Below are 18,151 nucleotides of genomic sequence, written 5' to 3' on the forward strand. Positions count from 1 at the left end.
GGGGACTTGGGCGCTCTGGGCGCTTACTGATTACGTAGCGGGTGGGGCCGGAAGTGCCGCTCCCGGGTGGGGGCTGTTCATGGCGGTTTCGGGGTCTCCAACAGTTTTGCAGGTTGAGGTCCGAGAACCTCCTGAAGCGGGGTCAGCGGAGCTTGAGGTAAGGCTCCAGTCTGAGTAGCATCGGGCTCCACGGCGTGCAGTTGGTTGGCGTGTGCTGGAAGAGCGGAGACTCGGCGAGCTGGAGACAAAGGCCTGGGTGGGGGACCCTGGCAGGCTGCTGCTGTCCGTGGGGTGATCTTGGAAGCCGGAAAGGGGAGTTTCGGGAAGTGGTTGTGCCAGGCGGACCCCAGAGCTTAGATTTGCAAGAGAATAGGAAGGGGGTTTCCTTTCCCGAAGGTTGAGGGCGGGGCCGAGTACGATTGAAAAGTAGACGCGGGTCTTAAAATCCTTGAAACTGGCGGCACTTACCTGCAAGTGTTTTTGTGTTTGGATCACTTTGAGAACTTAAGTGCAAGGCCACGTGTATTGAACGGATGCCTTTGAAACTGACTTTAGTAACTCATAGAAACCGTTGAAGTGCTGTAGGTTTGGCTTGCTAGTTTAATCGTAATTACTGCTTTCCTACAGGTTCTTGCTGGTGTGAAATGACTGAGTACAAACTGGTGGTGGTTGGAGCAGGTGGTGTTGGGAAAAGTGCTTTGACAATCCAGTTAATCCAGAACCATTTTGTGGATGAATATGATCCCACCATAGAGGTGAGGCCCAATCCACTGCCTGGCCCTGGCTCCTCCCACTTTTTGCTTTCTCTTACATATATATCCTCTCGTATTCTTTGAAAGTAAAGTGGAGAGAAAACAAGAGGTGTTTGAGATACTGTATTCCAAAAACAAATATTGAAGAGTTTGTAGAAACGAGTTAATGCTTACCAAAGGCTTACCTTTTTAAAGGTATACAGTTTTTAGCAGTTTGTAAACCTGCAAATACAGTGTGGAGTTCGTTCCATTTCTTCATGTATTTGCAACTGTTAAATAGGTTACAAGGGAAAAGATGTAGGAGATCATACAGCAGAAATAGAAAACTCAGTTCTGGAGAGTCCAGTTTTCATTCTTGAGCTAGTCCAAACTGAGTTGGGGTAAAAAGTTGAGATTTTGAGTTATTGTGCCTAGGAATTCTATCTCTGCAATTTAGTTATAGAATATTGAGAAAAATCACCTAAATCTCCATGAGTCTTAGGCTTCATGATGTTAAATTTCCACAACTTTACTGGGCTCTGGTGTACATGTCTGTAAAGCTTAGCATTCAAGAGATTGAGGGAGGAGGTTTGAAGTTCAAGACTTGCCTGAACTGCAATTGAGACCCTGTGTACAAAGAATTTTTTTCATGTGTAAATTCTACCATACAGGGGGGTATCTACCGAGGCTACATTTTAATATATTCATATATTAATATATAATATTAATAATATATAATATTAATATATAAGCATGGAACAATATATAAGCACATTTCCAGCACCACAGATAAGACCTTTCAAATAATGGGAATATTATATAATAAAAGTAAGATTATTACCATAAAAGCATATCAGAAGTTTCTGGAGCTAGTTGTTTTTATTAATGATTTGTTTCTTTTTGTTCTTAACTTCATAGGCCAGCCAGGCTGGCTTTGGGTTTTGTTTTGTTTTGTTTTTGAGACAGGTCTCACTGTGCTACCCTGGCTGGCCTGAGCTTACTGATACTCATTCACCTGCCTCTGTCTCCACACACACACACACACAATGTGTGTGTGGGGCGGGAGGGTTATGCTACCTGTTAGCACTTTGAGGGTATGTCACGTAGTCATGCTTGTTTATCTTTGGTAATTGCATTCCTCTGGTTTTAAATAAAGATTGAGCTTCTCCAAGCCCCACCTCCACACCCTTTCACATTCCTAGGATTCTTACCGAAAACAAGTGGTAATTGATGGTGAGACTTGTCTGTTGGACATACTGGACACAGCAGGACAAGAGGAGTACAGTGCCATGAGAGACCAATACATGAGGACAGGCGAAGGATTCCTCTGCGTTTTTGCCATCAACAATAGCAAGTCATTTGCAGATATTAACCTTTACAGGTACTGGGAATATTATTTTCTAAAAGTAAGATTTTACATGTGTTCTGAGTGAGGGAACACAACTTTTAAAATGTGTGAATATTTATGGCGGTAGGGACATTGTGTCATGAGGGTCCTGGGATTCTGGCTTAGCAGTAGGCGCCTTTGCCCACCGACTGAGCTAGTTCACTGACAACATCCATACCTTTTCCTTACAGGGAAAATTACTGTTGGCTTGTGTGATATTGAGGATTGGGACTAAGGTCTGGAGCTAGAGCTCAGTGGTAAAGTACTTGCCTAGCATGTGTGAGACCCCAGTTTCCATTCCCAGTATTAAAGGAAAGAAAGAAAGAGAATCTGGTTATCACTGAAAGTAAAAGTTCCTGTGTATAACATACTGTTAGTATACTTATCCTATGCAAGTGAAGGTGCTCCTGAGGAGCAGAGGAGAGACACAAAGGTGGATGGGCCCTAAGAGTTCTTAAGACATCTTTATTTATTCATTTTCTATTTTTGAGACAGGATGTTACTATGTTTCCCAAGCTTGCGTTGAATTTACAATCCTGCCTCAGCCTCTCGAGTGCTAGTATTACAGGTGATAGATATACCATCATGCCTAGCCAGGATTCTTACTTTACAGAGTCAGAGTTCAGAAGTACTTTGTTGGATTTTTGGAATTGTGGTTTTCTTTTTCCTTAGTAGCAGATCTAGACCCCCGCCCCCCCCCCCAAAAAAAAAAAAAAACAGGCCTCTCTTAGAACAGTATTATGTCTTGTCAAGGCTGAAGCTTGAGTCTGTTATTAATTAGATAAGTAAGTTTTATATAAAGTTTTAACTTTAGGATGAAACACTAAATCTATGTGTTTCAGTTTCTGAATTTATTATGACATAAGAATACTTCTTTCGTAGTTAGAGAAACAGATCAAGGGTTAAGAGCACTGACTACTCTTTCAGAGAATCCAGGTTCAATTAGCAGCACCCACATAGGACACCCAAAAGCATCTGTTACTCTAGCTACAGGGCATCTGGTGTCCTGCCCTGGTCTGTGAGCACCAGGCACACATGGTGCATTGACATACATGCTGCAAAAACACACACAAAACAAACCTAAACCTTGAGAAAAAATAATAGTAAAATGATACCTCCTATAGAAAATTGCCAAGAGTAAACAATAAACACTCAGAAGAGTGCTTGGCCCATAGTACACACTTTGTAAGTCTGCCTACACTCTTAAATCCTGACTTATTTCCTTGTTTCCTCCGTGTTTGATGTTCTTTATGGAGGTAACAAAATCTTGAAACTAATTATCTTTGGTTCCCGAGGGGTGACTTTATTGCTGACTGAGCACTTGGGATCAGGTAGATGGCCTAGGTGGTAAGGGAACTTGCCACCAAGCCTGATGACTGAGTTTAGTCCCAGGACCCACATGGTCAAAGGAAAGACCCATCCTCTGACCTCCACATTTGCATGTGGCATGTGTGTAGTATAGCAAAATAATGCTAGTTTAGATATAGGCTTAAGAATAAATGAAGAGGAAAGTCAGTGAGCTTATTCTGTAATAGCGTGATACTTCAGTGATCATCAGACACTGCAGACATGATAGCTGTCTAGTCAGGTTGTGTATGCTGAGAATAAGTCACTTGCTTAGAAGATGTACACTGACATTGAGAAGAAATTGTGTCTGATCCTCACAGAAGGTTGAATAATGTAGGGACAGCAGTGACCAATAGGGACATGCTCCAAGTGTTTAAGCTGGTTTGCAATATCCTTAACCTAGCAACTAACACTGGGCATGGTGGTACTTGGGAAGTCAAGGCAAGAGGATTGAGAGTTGAAGGCTACCCTGTTCTAGGTGGTAAGTTTTTGCCAACCTGAGCTACACAGTAAGATCCTGGTTTGTTGGTTTTTTTCTTGGGGGAGGGGGTGGTCTTTGTTTAAGGGTTTGTTTGTTGTTTTGTTTTGTGTTTTTGTTTGTTGTTTTAAGATAGGGTTTCTCTGTCTAACAACCCTAGCTGGAACTTGGCTTGTTGTCTAGGTTGGCCTTGAACTCAGAGATCTGCCTGCTTCTGCCTCTGCGTCCTCTTGTGTGCTGGGATTAAAGGCGTGCACTTCCAGTGCCCGTGTTAGTGTCCGTTTAGTTTAGTTTGGTTTGGGGATTGGGCTGTGGGGTGGCAAAGGATTCTGACATTACACCAAAGCCATTCTCCATCCAGTAGGATGGAGTTGGGGCGTGTGACTGAGATCCAAGGGTCGAGTCTAGAGTAGTGCTGAGCAGTGTGACAGCCGTGTCCAGGCCTAGGTACCTAACATCTACACACAGCTGGAGAATTACTTCTTGCCTACAGAAGCAGCTGAGTAGTGGCTATCATGTTGAGCACCAGTTCCTATTACCACAAAAAGTTCTTTGTCAAGAGAATCTCAAACAATGACTTCTAGAATGTACCAGGTGCTATATTGTATGTGGCACCGAAAAGAAGGCTGTCTTTGCCAGGTGTGTTAGCACACAACTTTAATCCAACGCTCAGGAGGCAGAGGTAGGTGGACCCCTGAGTCCAAGGCCAACCTGATCTACACAGAAAAACCCTATCTTAAAGGGGGAGGGGGGCTATCTTTGATAGTTCCTGCTCTGTGCACATGCCTGCATGCAACACATTTATTAAGAGTAAATCTGGATTTCTTGGTGTTACATATCTTGGGCTTCCAGCTATAATTTTGTTTGAGGAAAGTAATTAGGGCACCAGCCATCTTAAAGAATGACTCGGTTATCTTCCATTAAATAGTGTGTAAAGGAAGCTTCAAAAGTTACTTAGGGGCCAGCAAGATGGCTCAGTGGACAAAGGTACCTGCTGCCAAGCCTGACAACCTGAGTTTGATTCCCCAGGACCAACTTCCCAGGGCTGTCCTGACCTCCCCGTGCATGCCATGACACACACACACACACACACACACAAATTAAGGTATAAGTTAAAATTTTTTTTAAAATATTTATTTATTATGTATACAATATTCTGTCTGTGTGTATGCCTGAAGGCCAGAAGAGGGCACCAGACCTCATTACTCATTACATGGTGGTTGTGAGCCACCATGTGGTTGCTGGGAATTGAACTTAGGACCTTTGGAAGAGCAGGCAATGCTCTTAACCTCTGAGCCATCTCTCAAGCCCCTAAGTTAAAAATTTTTAAGTCATTTAGAATCTATAAACTCTACTTTTTATACTTCTAATCTTAGATTGTTTGTGGTTTCCAATGCAATCCAGAGCCAAGCTCTTTGGAAAAATCTAGGAGTCTATTCAGGACATGTGTCGGGATACAAGAGCCAGCCATATCTAGGAAGTAAATTGGTAGACACAGTCTTGTTACAGATTCTACACCAAATCTAAACTGACATCCTTAGCTTATAGGTCTATAGCTGTATCATAAGTGTTCAGAATTTGTAAGCTGGGTAATAAAAGCTAAAAGGACTTGCCGTCTTTTCTTGCCCTACCAGGTTATTCCTCCCAGAAAGCTTTTTTTTTTTTAATGATCTACTACTGTATTCTCTGTTGTAGGGAGCAGATTAAGCGAGTAAAAGACTCTGATGATGTGCCTATGGTGCTGGTAGGGAACAAGTGTGATTTGCCAACAAGGACAGTTGACACAAAGCAAGCCCATGAGCTGGCCAAGAGCTATGGAATTCCATTCATTGAAACCTCAGCCAAGACCCGACAGGTATGCTAGAGATATGAGCTGTATGAGTGCTTGTTTAAGCAGAGAGGTTTGGTTGGTCAAGTGTGGTAGAGGTATATAGTCCATGTTCTTTGTAATGGGTTTCTGATGGGTTTTGCTTGGTTGGTTTTGGGTTTTTGTTAATTTTCTGTGTCCATCTGCCACTCCCCTTGTCCATGAACTCTGTTCTGTAGTAGTTTTATTCTGTGTTAACAGGCTCAACTCTTTCTAGTGAAGAACTTCAATTAAACATACTTATAAGCATTTTCTATCAGCATTCCCCACTATTGAGGGTTAACCTTACTGAAGGGAATTCTCATATTTGGTAATTATGGTCTGTTGTGTGCCCCTGCATTGCCCTTTTCATTCTGCTTCCCTGACTCAGTAGATGAGCACAGCCATCTAACCTGAGACCTCCTCAGAGTAACTACCTCCTCACTCGGCTGTCCAACCAGAGAAATTTACCTGTTACTCCCCAGTAGTGTTCTGACCTGGCTTTTCCTCTTTAGAAACACACACACATCGATGAGATGCAGAGAGCAGAAGAAACACGTCTCCTCCAGGGATGTCCGAACCATCTTTGTATTGTTTGTTTGCTTTGCAAACTTGCCATTTCTTTAATCAGCCTATCACCGTGATCCCCTAGGAATGCTGGACTTAAGTGTCTTCTTCCTAGTTGTCTGATTTAGGGTTTCTGTTACTGTGAAGAGACACCATGACACAGCAACCCATAGAAAGGATAGCATTTAATTGGGACTGATTTATAGTTCAGAAGTTCAATCCATTATCATGGCGGGACATGGAGACCAGGCAGGTTCCTAGAGAAGGATCTGCAGGCAGCAGAAGGAGACTGTGTGCATGTAAGATCTCAAAGCCCACCTCAGCAGTGACACAATTCCTCCAAGGCTACAGCTACTCCAACAAGGCCACATCTCCTAATAGTGCTACTCCCTGTGGGCCAAGCAGTCAAACAAATGAGTCTATGGGGGCCATTTCTATTCAGGTGACACTAAGTCACCCTAATTTATCGACTATTGGTTTAGTATTTGAATACACACAAAGAAGTGTGAGAGCTTACAGTTTGGACCGTGGCAGTTTTTTCTTTGTTTTCTTTTTTTTTCTTTCAATAGGGTGTAGAAGATGCCTTTTACACACTAGTAAGGGAGATACGCCAGTACCGAATGAAAAAGCTCAATAGCAATGATGATGGCACTCAAGGTTGTATGGGGTTGCCCTGTGTGGTAATGTAGAAAGGTGAGTTTATGTTCTCTCCTCATAACTCTGTCTCCTGTTTAACAGTAGACTCTTCCAAACAGTGTGAGTGCTACTGTCTTTGGCAAATTAAATGAGAATTTCCACATATTTGTAGCTAGAAAATAACTCTCCTGGGAACTGGAGACATGGTTCAGTGGCTAGAGATACTTACTGTCTTTCCAGAGGCCCCCATTCCTTTCCCAGCATCTGTGTTATGTAGCTCACAGCCTACTGTGACTCTGGAATCTAGTTCCCTTTCTCTGGCACCAGCATACATCACACACACACACACACACACACATTTAAAAAATAATTTCCCTAATGGCACCCTTTCAAAGAGTTCTAAGGTCTGATTTATTCTTTCAACATTTATTCTACAGACAGTTTCCTATTTATAGTATTAGGAATTTGAGACCTGAATATACCATGTTTGTGGAATGGATAAGAGGTTGAAGATTCACAATATAGAAAATAAATGTCACTGTGTTCTTTTCTAGACCCTTTGAAATTTCTGACATCAGAAAAGAGCCACGTTCAAGGTAAGACAAGTTTAGAATACTTTGATTCATATTTAGTTTCTTGCCCTGTTTCTCATCCATTCCATCTGTTTCAGCTGCACTGATACCCTGGTTCTGACATCCCTGGAGGAGACATGTTTCTTCTGCTCTCTGCATCTCATCGAAGCTCTGCCTCTGCTTCCCTGACTCAGTAGATGAGCACAGCCATCTAACCTGAGACCTCCTCAGAGTAACTACCTCCTCACTCGGCTGTCCAACCAGAGAAATTTACCCGTTACTCCCCAGTAGTGTTCTGACCTGGCTTTTCCTCCTTAGAAACACACACACCTCTGCCAACCGGGTTTGTCCTCTGAAAAGCAATTTACACTTCGATAAAGAGAACTAAACTATAGACATGCAATTCTGTTGACAACAGTCTCTTAAGCTCTATGGTAGCAACTGCTGGTGAATTTTTTTCCCCCTTCCCCTAACTGTTGAACTTGGCCATGTTAGTTTGTGGGGAAAATGTCATAAATTACTGTTTCCCCGTGAATATAACTAATGTTGCTGATTGGATTTGTACTGTGATCAGCTATATTCTAAAAACTGGCATCTGCCCTGAGTTCCTAAAGCAAACGTGTGTACTGATGAGTCCGTCCTAGTCTTTTAGCTGCATGAGATTGAACCCAACCTTCACAACAAAGTGCCTTTTCCTAACAGTGGTCTGTAGGCTTCCTTTGCCATTTGTAAGTGGGATGAATATTTCAAGAACCATTGTATAGGAAAGTGACTGAGCCATCTACCGTTGAGGGAAAGGTGTGTCCACCTGATGGCAGATGCCATGTCTGTGTCCATAAAGATAGTTTCCCTGTTTGGGATTCTCCCAAGAGAAAGATGATACTGAAACAATTATGAATAACTTCACTTAATTTTTATCTAATATTTTTTGGTAGGTTACTACCTATAAATATTTGTAATTTCTTCTTGTTTACTGATATTCTAGCATTCAATGAACTTCCATTATAACCAAATTTGGGTCATACCAGGAAACTCTCCATCTGTAGTTAGTCAAATACTATACAAACTGGTATGTTATTACTTTATAGCTATCATCAATGATTCTTCCAACCTCAAATATAGTTTATTAGCAGACAGACTATATCTTTGTTGCATCATTTCTTCTTGGCATATATAGATAGATAGATAGATAGATAGATAGATAGATAGATAGATAGATAGATAGATAGATAGAGCTGCCCTTAGTCCCCTTCTCACTGCCCCCTTCCCTCATCCTATAGTAGTTCAAGCATCCCACAGGGTCTTGAATAATTCTTTCAGTTGAATAAATCATGGTGCTAATGGACCAGGGTCATGGTTTCAAAACTTGAACAAGCCAGTTAGCATCACAGAGAAAAAAATTCACCTATATTTGCTCCCTGCCCATTACTTCTGCTTATAGATTTTTGCCTGATGCCTGCTGTTATCGCTACAAGGATGAAAGTGTGGTCCTGTACAAGGACTGGAAATACTTAGTGTGCAGTGGAGTAAGCTCAGAAGTCTTTACATTTTCAGATCCTTATTTTTAGCCAAATGGAAACTAAAGCCAGAGTTCATACCTCCATCTCTCTCTGCTGTCATGTAACTCTTCTTTAGATAGCTTTTTAAAAGTATTTATTTAAAACATGTCGATAAGTTAGTTTGCCAAATAATAAAAGCTGATGCGTTCATTCAAATCAAGAGATATCCTTTGCTGTTTTAGAAAACAATGAAAATACCATAAACGGTCGGTGTACAGGGGCTTGGTATTCCCATTTGCAGGTAATGCCCTGGTAATTCATTGGTGGGTTTTGTTTTTCATGGTAATACTTAAAACTTAAAACTCAGCCCAATAATTCTAATGAAAAGTAAAATTGGATACCTTGATTGCAAAAAAATGAAATGAATTCCAAAATGGCCATTTTCTTTTCTGTTCTTGTAATACCCAAAAACCTACTGAGAACCTTGGGGCTCTTTTGTTTGTGACAGGACCTTGCTGTATAGTTCTAGCTGGCCTCAAACTCACAGCAGTCCTCTTTGCTCAGCCTTCCAAGTGCTGGGATTACAGGCATGTTTCACCACACCTTCCTGATCCTTTACATTCTAATGTGAATTGTTAAGCAAATTCCCCATACTATGTGCTCCTCAGTGCTAATGCTGGGACCATTCACATGAGGTTTGTGTTCCTAAACGCTGCCTTTCAGAACATTGCTCAGTCATCCTTCCGCAGTTGCTGAGGTCATCGCCTCAGCTTGTTTTGTTTTAATGTGTCTGCGTGACTGGTGATGTATATCTAGAAAGTCTGTTAAACTGAAGTGTCCAGGTAGGGAGAAAGTTACTCCTCTTTGCTTCTTTTGACCATATCCCTCATATGTTATGTCTGTAGTTGGTCTCCAGTATGTCCTGAGCACAGAAGTATACAAGTGGAGCCAACTAAGGCTTCAGATGCTCTTAGTAGCTAATGTTCCACGGGGTATGAATTTTGGCACAACAATGACAAACTTAAAAGCTAAGTTGAATTGGTGTGGTATCAAAAAGTGGATTTAGAATGTGTGATTTCTAAAGATAGTTCCGGTGTACCTCAAAACTGTAAAGCCCCTTCCTGAATTTAAGTGCCTGGCCAGCTGTCACAAATGAACATATTCCTTTAAGGCAGTTAGTTATTTTGAGCTTTGTTCACACATTGGAGAGTATGAAAAATGAAGCGTTCTAAGAGCTCTGATACCTAGTCTTGTAAACCTGTTAAATGCTCTATGCTCCAGCATGTAAAGTATGTGAGTTGGTAACGCAGTACTGTGTTTACTGGTCTTCCTGTAAGAGTGCTGTGTATGGAGTGGTTGTGGGTTGGTTTTATTTAGCCAGCCACCCGTAGAATCAGCCTTTTAACTGCTGTGAACTTTTTCATGACTTGAATATGAAGATAGACGCAAACTTATAAAGAGAAATGTCTGTTTTCCCCATTTTAGAATGTGTGAGCTTAGTCTTGTCTTCCTTTGCGTTTAGTGGTAAACCTCAGCTGGTAGCTCCCACCAAGGATCGGAGATGTGCGTTCCTCCTCATACCCCATCTCCGCTGGGCATGAGAAGCAGAGCTAACGATGGAAAACATTTGCCTGGGTGGTTTCTGAAAAAGAGAGAGAGAGATATGATAATTCTTAAACAGTTTTTATTTTTGCTATTTCTTTAAGCTGTCTGATGTGCCACAAATTTATTTTAAGGTGGGTTTTTTTTTTTATAAGAATTGTTTTAAGAGTGTTCTCATGAGATTAGTTGTAGATATTTTAAAAATACAACTGGGTTTTAAAAGTCTAAGTACTGCTCTCAGCAAGTATTTGAACTCTGGAGAGAAGGGGGGGGGTGGAAGTTGTATGACTTTTGTATTTCCGTGCTGTCAAATAAAGGTCAGAACATCAACTGTGCACACCTGCTGTTCCAATGAGAACTGTTGGCCCCGTGGCCTAAGTGAAGGGGCTGATACTTTAAGTTGACTGTTATATTGTAAATTAATCCATTCTAATTTTTAAAATCTTGATTGACTGTTTTCCTTGTTAAATAATTTTAAAAAAAATAAAAAAACTGGAAGTTCTTTGCTTACCTGTATTTTCCTCAAAGGGTCCTTAATATATATAGAAAATGTATTTTAATTTAAGATATTGATGTGCCATTTGAACAGTGTTGGGGAGACTCAAGTTCATTTGATCTCAATGCAATAAGTGATCTCCTCGGTTCTTCACTGAGACTTCTCTTTCTGTGGTTTTGTTACTCCAGGGCCCCATTGTGTTAAAGTAGCATAGTGAAGTTTGACAGGGTCCTGCTCTACCCTTTCACACCACACAGCCACACTGTTCAGTACCTGTTCTGGGGTCCCTTGTCTCATTGTATGGATCAGTCACACGGTTTACCTAAAGGTCCAACATGAGAGCAGTGTAGCAACACAATACTAGTTTATTGTGTGAGCTGGCAAGTTCTTAATGTGTCCACTCTATAATCTAAACGTGCTTATGTATATCTGTCCAAGAAGAAACAGTATGCATACAGGTTAAAGTTTGTGTATTGCTGCCGGGCGGTGGTGGCGCACGCCTTTAATCCCAGCACTCGGGAGGCAGAGGCAGGCGGATCTCTGTGAGTTCGAGACCAGCCTGGTCTACAAGAGCTAGTTCCAGGACAGGTTCCAAAGCCACAGAGAAACCCTGTCTCGAAAAACCAAAAAAAAAAAAAAAAAAAAAGTTTGTGTATTGCTCCCTGCAATTGTATGCATCCGTGGGGAGACTTGGGTTGTATACCACATATACAACCATATATTTGGTTGTATATAAAATAAGTCAAGGTTTGATTTGCCTGGGGGGGATTATTCAAAACTATCTGTCATACTCTCATTCATGAATAAGAGGCACACCACTGTTGAGCCAGGTAAGGAGGCACACATTTATAATCCTAGCACTGGGGAGGTAAAGGAAAGAGGAGAAAAGTTTAAGTAACAAACTATGGCTAAGCAGGACCACTCAAGGTAAGGATGTTTTAGACTGACAGTGAACGCCCACCTAAGGAAGCTAAGGTTCCGCTCTGCAGCTCTGTCGTGTGGGTTTCACCTCAAACAAACAGTACAGGTCATCCAAAGGCCAGTGTAGCTGCGTGAGTTACTTGATACCCATAAATACATGAAACGAGGCCCTGTGTGGTCATTTTTGCAAAACTGCCTAAAAAGGCTTTGTAATGCTTTTAGAATAACCAAGCAATAACACATGGTCCTTTACCTCACTAAATGAAAAACCAAAATGAAGAATGTACCAAAATAGATAACAAGTGTGCTTTTCAATGTCAAAATGAGCTGAAATGGCTGGGTCAGTGAGCTGGCCTACAGTACTGATGACGTCACACGGACTACTTCATACATCTATCATCATTTTAACCCATTTGGTAATGGGAACTGGTTACTTCTTAACCCGAATGGCAGAATCTAGTCTTTGCTTAGCAAGCACAAGTTCAGCTGCCGCTGCTGTGTAGGAACCTTTGTGGGTGAAAGTGTTCTTAACGGCTTCTAAAGATAGAGACAGCTACATGCCTGACGGGGGCAGATGTGGTTGGAAGCTAGCAGCTGTCAGAGCTTTTAAAGATAGGAGACTGAGGTCTTGCCCAGTCTAGGAAAAGCGTTCTTCCAAAATGGCCACCGTGGATGTGACAGAATTGGTGGTATTAGCGTTTTCTGTAGGCCCTCGAGACGTGTGGATTGTGTATGGTAGTTAAGTCTGAAAGAAAAGCCTCACATTTTAAACAGTTTGGTATGCATAAAATCAGTTCTCCACCTTCACAGCTCAGGCCAAACGTGCCTGATCTAGATGTTTTTTAAGTCCACAGGAGACAGAATTTAAAGACATCTTGAAAGATAGGTCAAGAGATCTTGAAAATGTATGCATGTTTTGCCTGTAAAATTTGAGGAGTTTGACATTTAACATTAAAGTTCAAAAATGAAACCCTAGCATGGCCTATGAGCCAAGTTAGCGAAGCCTGTGTTCCTCTCTGACCACAGCATTTGGGCCCTGCTGGGAAGCATAGGCAGAGCCCTAACCAAGTGTTCCCGTTCCAGGAGAGCGTGCTGCAGCTTTCTGTCATGGCCTGTCTTATGCCTAGGCTCTGCGCTCTGGACACACGGCAGCGTGCCAGAAATCCCCACATTCCACTGGGAACAGATACCCAAAACAAGTTTCTTCATTGTAATTTGTAAACTATTTCCAAAGGGCCCAACTTCCTTAGCCTCTGGTTGGAGCTCCTGTCTTCATGTAGCCCCAGTCCCCTCTGCGTTTTCAGGATACTGGGAACTGTCCACGATGCCCCAAATGCATTCTAACTTCACTGCCATGGTTTTCCTTTTTGGCTTTTTGGAGCGGCTGCTCTTCACTGCACACCCTTTAGTCCCCACAGTGATGAATGACTCAGACCAGACATATTGGACACTACCGAGGGGCCTGGATAGTGGTATGGTTTATAGCCCCAAGGCTTGGTTCCCAAGGTAACTGGTATTGGGATGGTGGACTCTCTTAAGAGGTAAAACCTAATAGGAGCTAACTGGGTTATAGGGCACCATCTCCAGCAGCAATTAATGCCCTTCTCAAGGGTGTGAGTAGGGTGTTGAGAAATTGGACTTGCTACTGACAGAACAGGTTGTTAGAAAGTGAGGTAGCCCCACCAGTTTGGCCTCTTTCTCATGCAATCCTGCAATGTTACGATGCAGCAAAAGGCCCTTACCAAACTGTCTGATCATGAACTTTTCAGACTCCCAAACAGTATGTTCACACCTGCAGAGTGTCATCTGCTTCCAGAGCCTTATCTCACAAACAAGCGCCTCTAAGTGAAAGACTTGAACAGTACGATATTTTATTGTATGTGTGTGTAGGAGGGCGTGTGACTGTATGTGAGGGTCAGAAGACAAGTCACAGGAGACGGCTGCTAACGTGTCGGAGCCAGTGCTGGCATCTAACAGCTGGGCCATCCGTTTGTGTGGGATGTGGTGGCAATCACCTGTAATCCCAGCACTTCAGAGGTGAGGCAGGAGGATCCAAAGTTCAAGGAGATAAAAGGGGTGGGGAAAAATACAGAAAGGGGAAGAAAAAATGTGATTTTATTATTTGGACTCCAGTATGATGTTCTAAACAATCTATGGTCCTATGATATAGTTGAGGTATTTCACAGACAGACAGAATATTGTATACATAATAAATAAATAAATAAAATTGGGCATGGTCATCACACCTAATCCTAGCACTTGAGAGACTGAGGACTGAGTTTGATGCCAGCCTGGGCTGCATAGTGAGATCCTGTCTCAAAAAAGCAGATTCCTGAAATATGCCTTTGAATCCTTTTGTGTAAAAAAGAAAAATATCTAAGCTGTTACAGAGTGAGACTCTGTCTTAAAAAATAAATAAAATGGCCGGGCGGTGGTGGCGCACGCCTTTAATCCCAGCACTCAGGAGGCAGAGGCAGGCGGATCTCTGTGAGTTCGAGACCAGCCTGGTCTACAAGAGCTAGTTCCAGGACAGGCTCCAAAGCTACAGAGAAACCCTGTCTTGAAAAACAAAAATAAAATAAAATAAAATAAAATAAAATGGGCAGTGGTGGTGCACGCCTTTAATCCCAGCACTTGGGAGGCAGAGGCAGGTGAATCTCTGAGTTCAAAGCCAGCCTGGTCTACAAAGCAAGTTCCAGAACAGCCAGGAGGATTGTTATACAGAGAAACCCTGTCTTGAAAAAAAAAAAAAAAAAAAAAAAAAAAAAAAAAAAACAAGACAAAAAAGATTTTAAGTAAAAAATAATAAAAACTTACAAAAGTGATACAGTTTTAGAAACTTTATGGCATCCTCCTTCCCTTGTCTCCCAAACGCTGGGATTAAAGTCACAGATTTCTAATGTAGCTGGATGCGTGCAATGACATACACCTGTAAATCCCATCACTTGGTAGGCGGAGGCAAGAGGATTGGAAGTTAATTGGCTACATAGTGAGTTCAAGACCAACCTGGGTTACATGGTTTTTGTTTTTTTTTTTTTGAGACAGGGTTTCTCTGTGTAAAAGCCCTGGATGTCCTAGAACCCACTTTGTAGATCAGGCTGGCTTCGAACTCACAGAGATCCACCTGCCTCTGCCTCTTGAGTGCTAGAATTTGAAGGCGTGCGCCACCACCATTGCCCAGCTGCTTTGTTGTTGTTTTTGTCTTTTAAACCAGGCATGGAAGGCAGATGTGTGAGTTTGAGGCCAGGCAGAGTAATAACAACAAAGACAGCTCAGTAATTGAGAGTACTTGTTGCTTTGCAGAGGACCCAGATTTGATTCCCAGCACCCACATGGCAGCTCACAACCTCCTATAACTCCAGTTCCAGGGCTTCCAAAGGCACCGTACGCCACACCTGGTACACATATGGATATGCAGATAAAACACTCAATACATCTCTTTTTTTAAAAAAAGATGTATTCTAACCTGCATAAGACATTTCTAACCTGCATCCCGTTGGTTTGCAAAAGGAGACATTCTCTTGAAATGCGCCCATCTGCAGTTTGCTTTGATTTTACATTTTCTTACTCATTTTTAAAGTTGATTTTATGTATGTGTGTTTTGCCTGTTTGTATATATGCACACCATATGCATGCTTGGTGCCAGAAGAGGCAGTTGGATCATCTGGGACAGGAGTTATAAACCATTGTGAGCCATCATGTGGTGCTAGGAATTGAACCTAGGTCTTCTGAGAAAGCAGCCAGTGATGGTTGTTTGTTTGTTTACTTTTGTCTTATTTTCCTGTTTAGAAACACTTTTGGATATACTGGGTGACTGGTCCTTTAATCCATTTCCATGCTCATTTGCTTTTCTTTTCTTTTTTCTGGTTTAATCACTTTCTTTTTAAAATTTTATTGTTTTTATTGAACTATACATTTTTCTTTGCTCCCCTCCCCTCCTATCCTCTCCTCTTTTACCCTCTCCCATGACCCCCACACTCCCAATTTCCTCAGGAGATCTTGTCTTTTTCTCCTATGTAGATCCATGTATTATGTCTCTCTTAGGGTCCTCTTTGTTGTCTAGGTTCTCTAGGGTTGTGGACTGTAGGCTGGTGTTTCTTTGTTTTATGTCTAAAAGCCACTTAGGAGTGAGTACATATTATATTTGTCTTTCTGGATCTGGGTTACCTCCTTCAATATGTTTCTTTCTAGATCCATCCTTTTGCCGGCAAATTTCAAGATGTCATTTTTTACTGCTGAGTAGTACTCCATTGTGTAAATGTACCACATTTTCTTTATCCATTCTTTGGTTGAGGAGCATGTAGATTGTTTCCAGTTTCTGGCAGCCAGTGTTTTTTAACCACGGAGCTGTCTCTCCAGCCCCCAAGATGGTTATTTTGTGTGTGTGTTTGTGGTGTGTGTGTGTGTGTGTGTGTGTGTGTGTGAATACCACATGTGTGTCTGCCCACAAAAGCCAGCAAAAGGTAATGGATCCCTTTGAGTTGTTACTGCAGGTGTAATGAGCCACCCGGTATAGGTGCTGGGAACCAAACTGATCCTCGGGAAGAGCAGCAAGTGCTGCTAAAGTGCCTAGCCATCCCCGAAGCTGGTTTGGAGGAGCATAGCTGGCTGACAGCTTCTGGTTGCTTCATCTTTTCATCTACGTCTGAGACTATGTCTCTCTCTCTGCCCTCTGTACCCCACAATCATTGCTCAACAGAATGTGTGCCAGCAGTAGGCCAAGTCCGCTTTCTGTAGGAGTCCTGTAATGGGAACACTTTTTCTGGGGAATTTCTCATGTGACCTGGTTGGAGTCAGGGGCTCTTCCTACCTACTCAGCCCTTCCGTTATTCTTTCCTGTGTTAGACCTGTACTGAGTGGCAATCTGAGGGGCCTCCCATCTTCTCTGGCTCTCTCCTTTTTATCTGACCCCCAGAATCTCTTGGGAGTCTGATCTATCTGAGCATTTTACTAAGTTACCCAGACTTCCTTAGGACTAGTTCTATAGTGCAGGCAGGCCTTGAGTTTATAATCCTCCTGCCTCAGTTCTTAAGTAGATTGAATTACAGGCTTGACCACTAGAACACACTTCGTTTGTTCATTCCTTTTTATTTGTTTCTTCCTTTGAGATAGGATCTTACCATGTAGCCCTGGCTGGTCTGATGCTCCTCATAGCCCTGCTTTAGCCTCTTAAGTGCTGGGATAACAAGTGTACCGACAAGCCTGACCTCCAAACACCCTGTCTTAAGAACTGTTTTCAGTCTGTTGGAGCAGAAGCCGTAAATATGGCGAGCAAGCTATTGCTCTTGTCATTCCGTTCTGAAAAACAATGGAACCCAAACTGGTGGCACATAGCTTAGGAGGCTGAGGAAGGAGGAGAAAGAGTTGGAGGTTGTCCTGGCCTTCATGTGAGAACAAATCAAAATCAATGCTGGGGCTACAGGTATAGTTCAGTGGTAGAACATTGTCTAGTCAGCACTGAGACTCTGTGTATACACGAGTGTGTGCACCCCAAGAGGCCATAAGAGGGTGTCAGGGCTGGAGCTGGAGTTGTAGGGAGTTGTGAGCCATCTACTGTGGGTGCTGGTGGTCAAACGTAGGTCCTCTGCAGACACTCTTAGTCAGCTAGCCGTCTCTCCGGCCGGGCCCCCGCTGTTGTTGAGAGAGGAGTAGGTGATCTGAGTGCACTATGCCATTCGTGCATGGAGTCATTGAAATGTGTGCACTGTCTGAACTCTGCAGTAGTAACAGTTCAGAGGGCCGGTGAGGGGGCTCAACAAGCCGCCAACCTGAGTCAGTCCCATTCTTGGAGCTCACTCCACAGGAGAGAACTGTGTAGTGGCATTTGACTTGCATTTTCATAAATAAAACTTGCCTGAGGATCCGAAAATTGCTCTGAACCTCGAAGCCAACTCTAGCCCCCATTTTTTTCTAGGCACCAAAGTGTGAGCTACTTCTGCCCTAAGTCACAGAGTGAGCCATTTCACCATTAGAAATCCATGTTTTGTTTCCTTCATAGCACTCGCTAGACCCTGATGCTACTCAGAAACTTTGTTCTTGAGATGGTATTTCAGTAAGGCTGACCATGAA

General features: G+C 42.5%; 1 protein-coding gene across 1 annotated transcript; it reads left to right on the forward strand.

Annotated features, from left to right (window-relative positions):
* Positions 1-25: 25 nt before the first annotated feature.
* Positions 26-11,175, forward strand: Nras (NRAS proto-oncogene, GTPase). Its single transcript, XM_038312133.1, has 7 exons — positions 26-157; positions 628-755; positions 1,934-2,112; positions 5,639-5,798; positions 6,926-7,049; positions 7,547-7,588; positions 7,663-11,175. Exons 2-5 carry the CDS (start codon positions 645-647, stop codon positions 7,043-7,045), a joined length of 570 nt encoding a protein of 189 aa, XP_038168061.1. The 5' UTR covers positions 26-157; positions 628-644; the 3' UTR covers positions 7,046-7,049; positions 7,547-7,588; positions 7,663-11,175.
* Positions 11,176-18,151: the final 6,976 nt, after the last annotated feature.

This window comes from Arvicola amphibius, chromosome 14, assembly GCF_903992535.2.
Source record: "Arvicola amphibius chromosome 14, mArvAmp1.2, whole genome shotgun sequence".
Lineage (NCBI taxonomy): Eukaryota > Metazoa > Chordata > Mammalia > Rodentia > Cricetidae > Arvicola > Arvicola amphibius.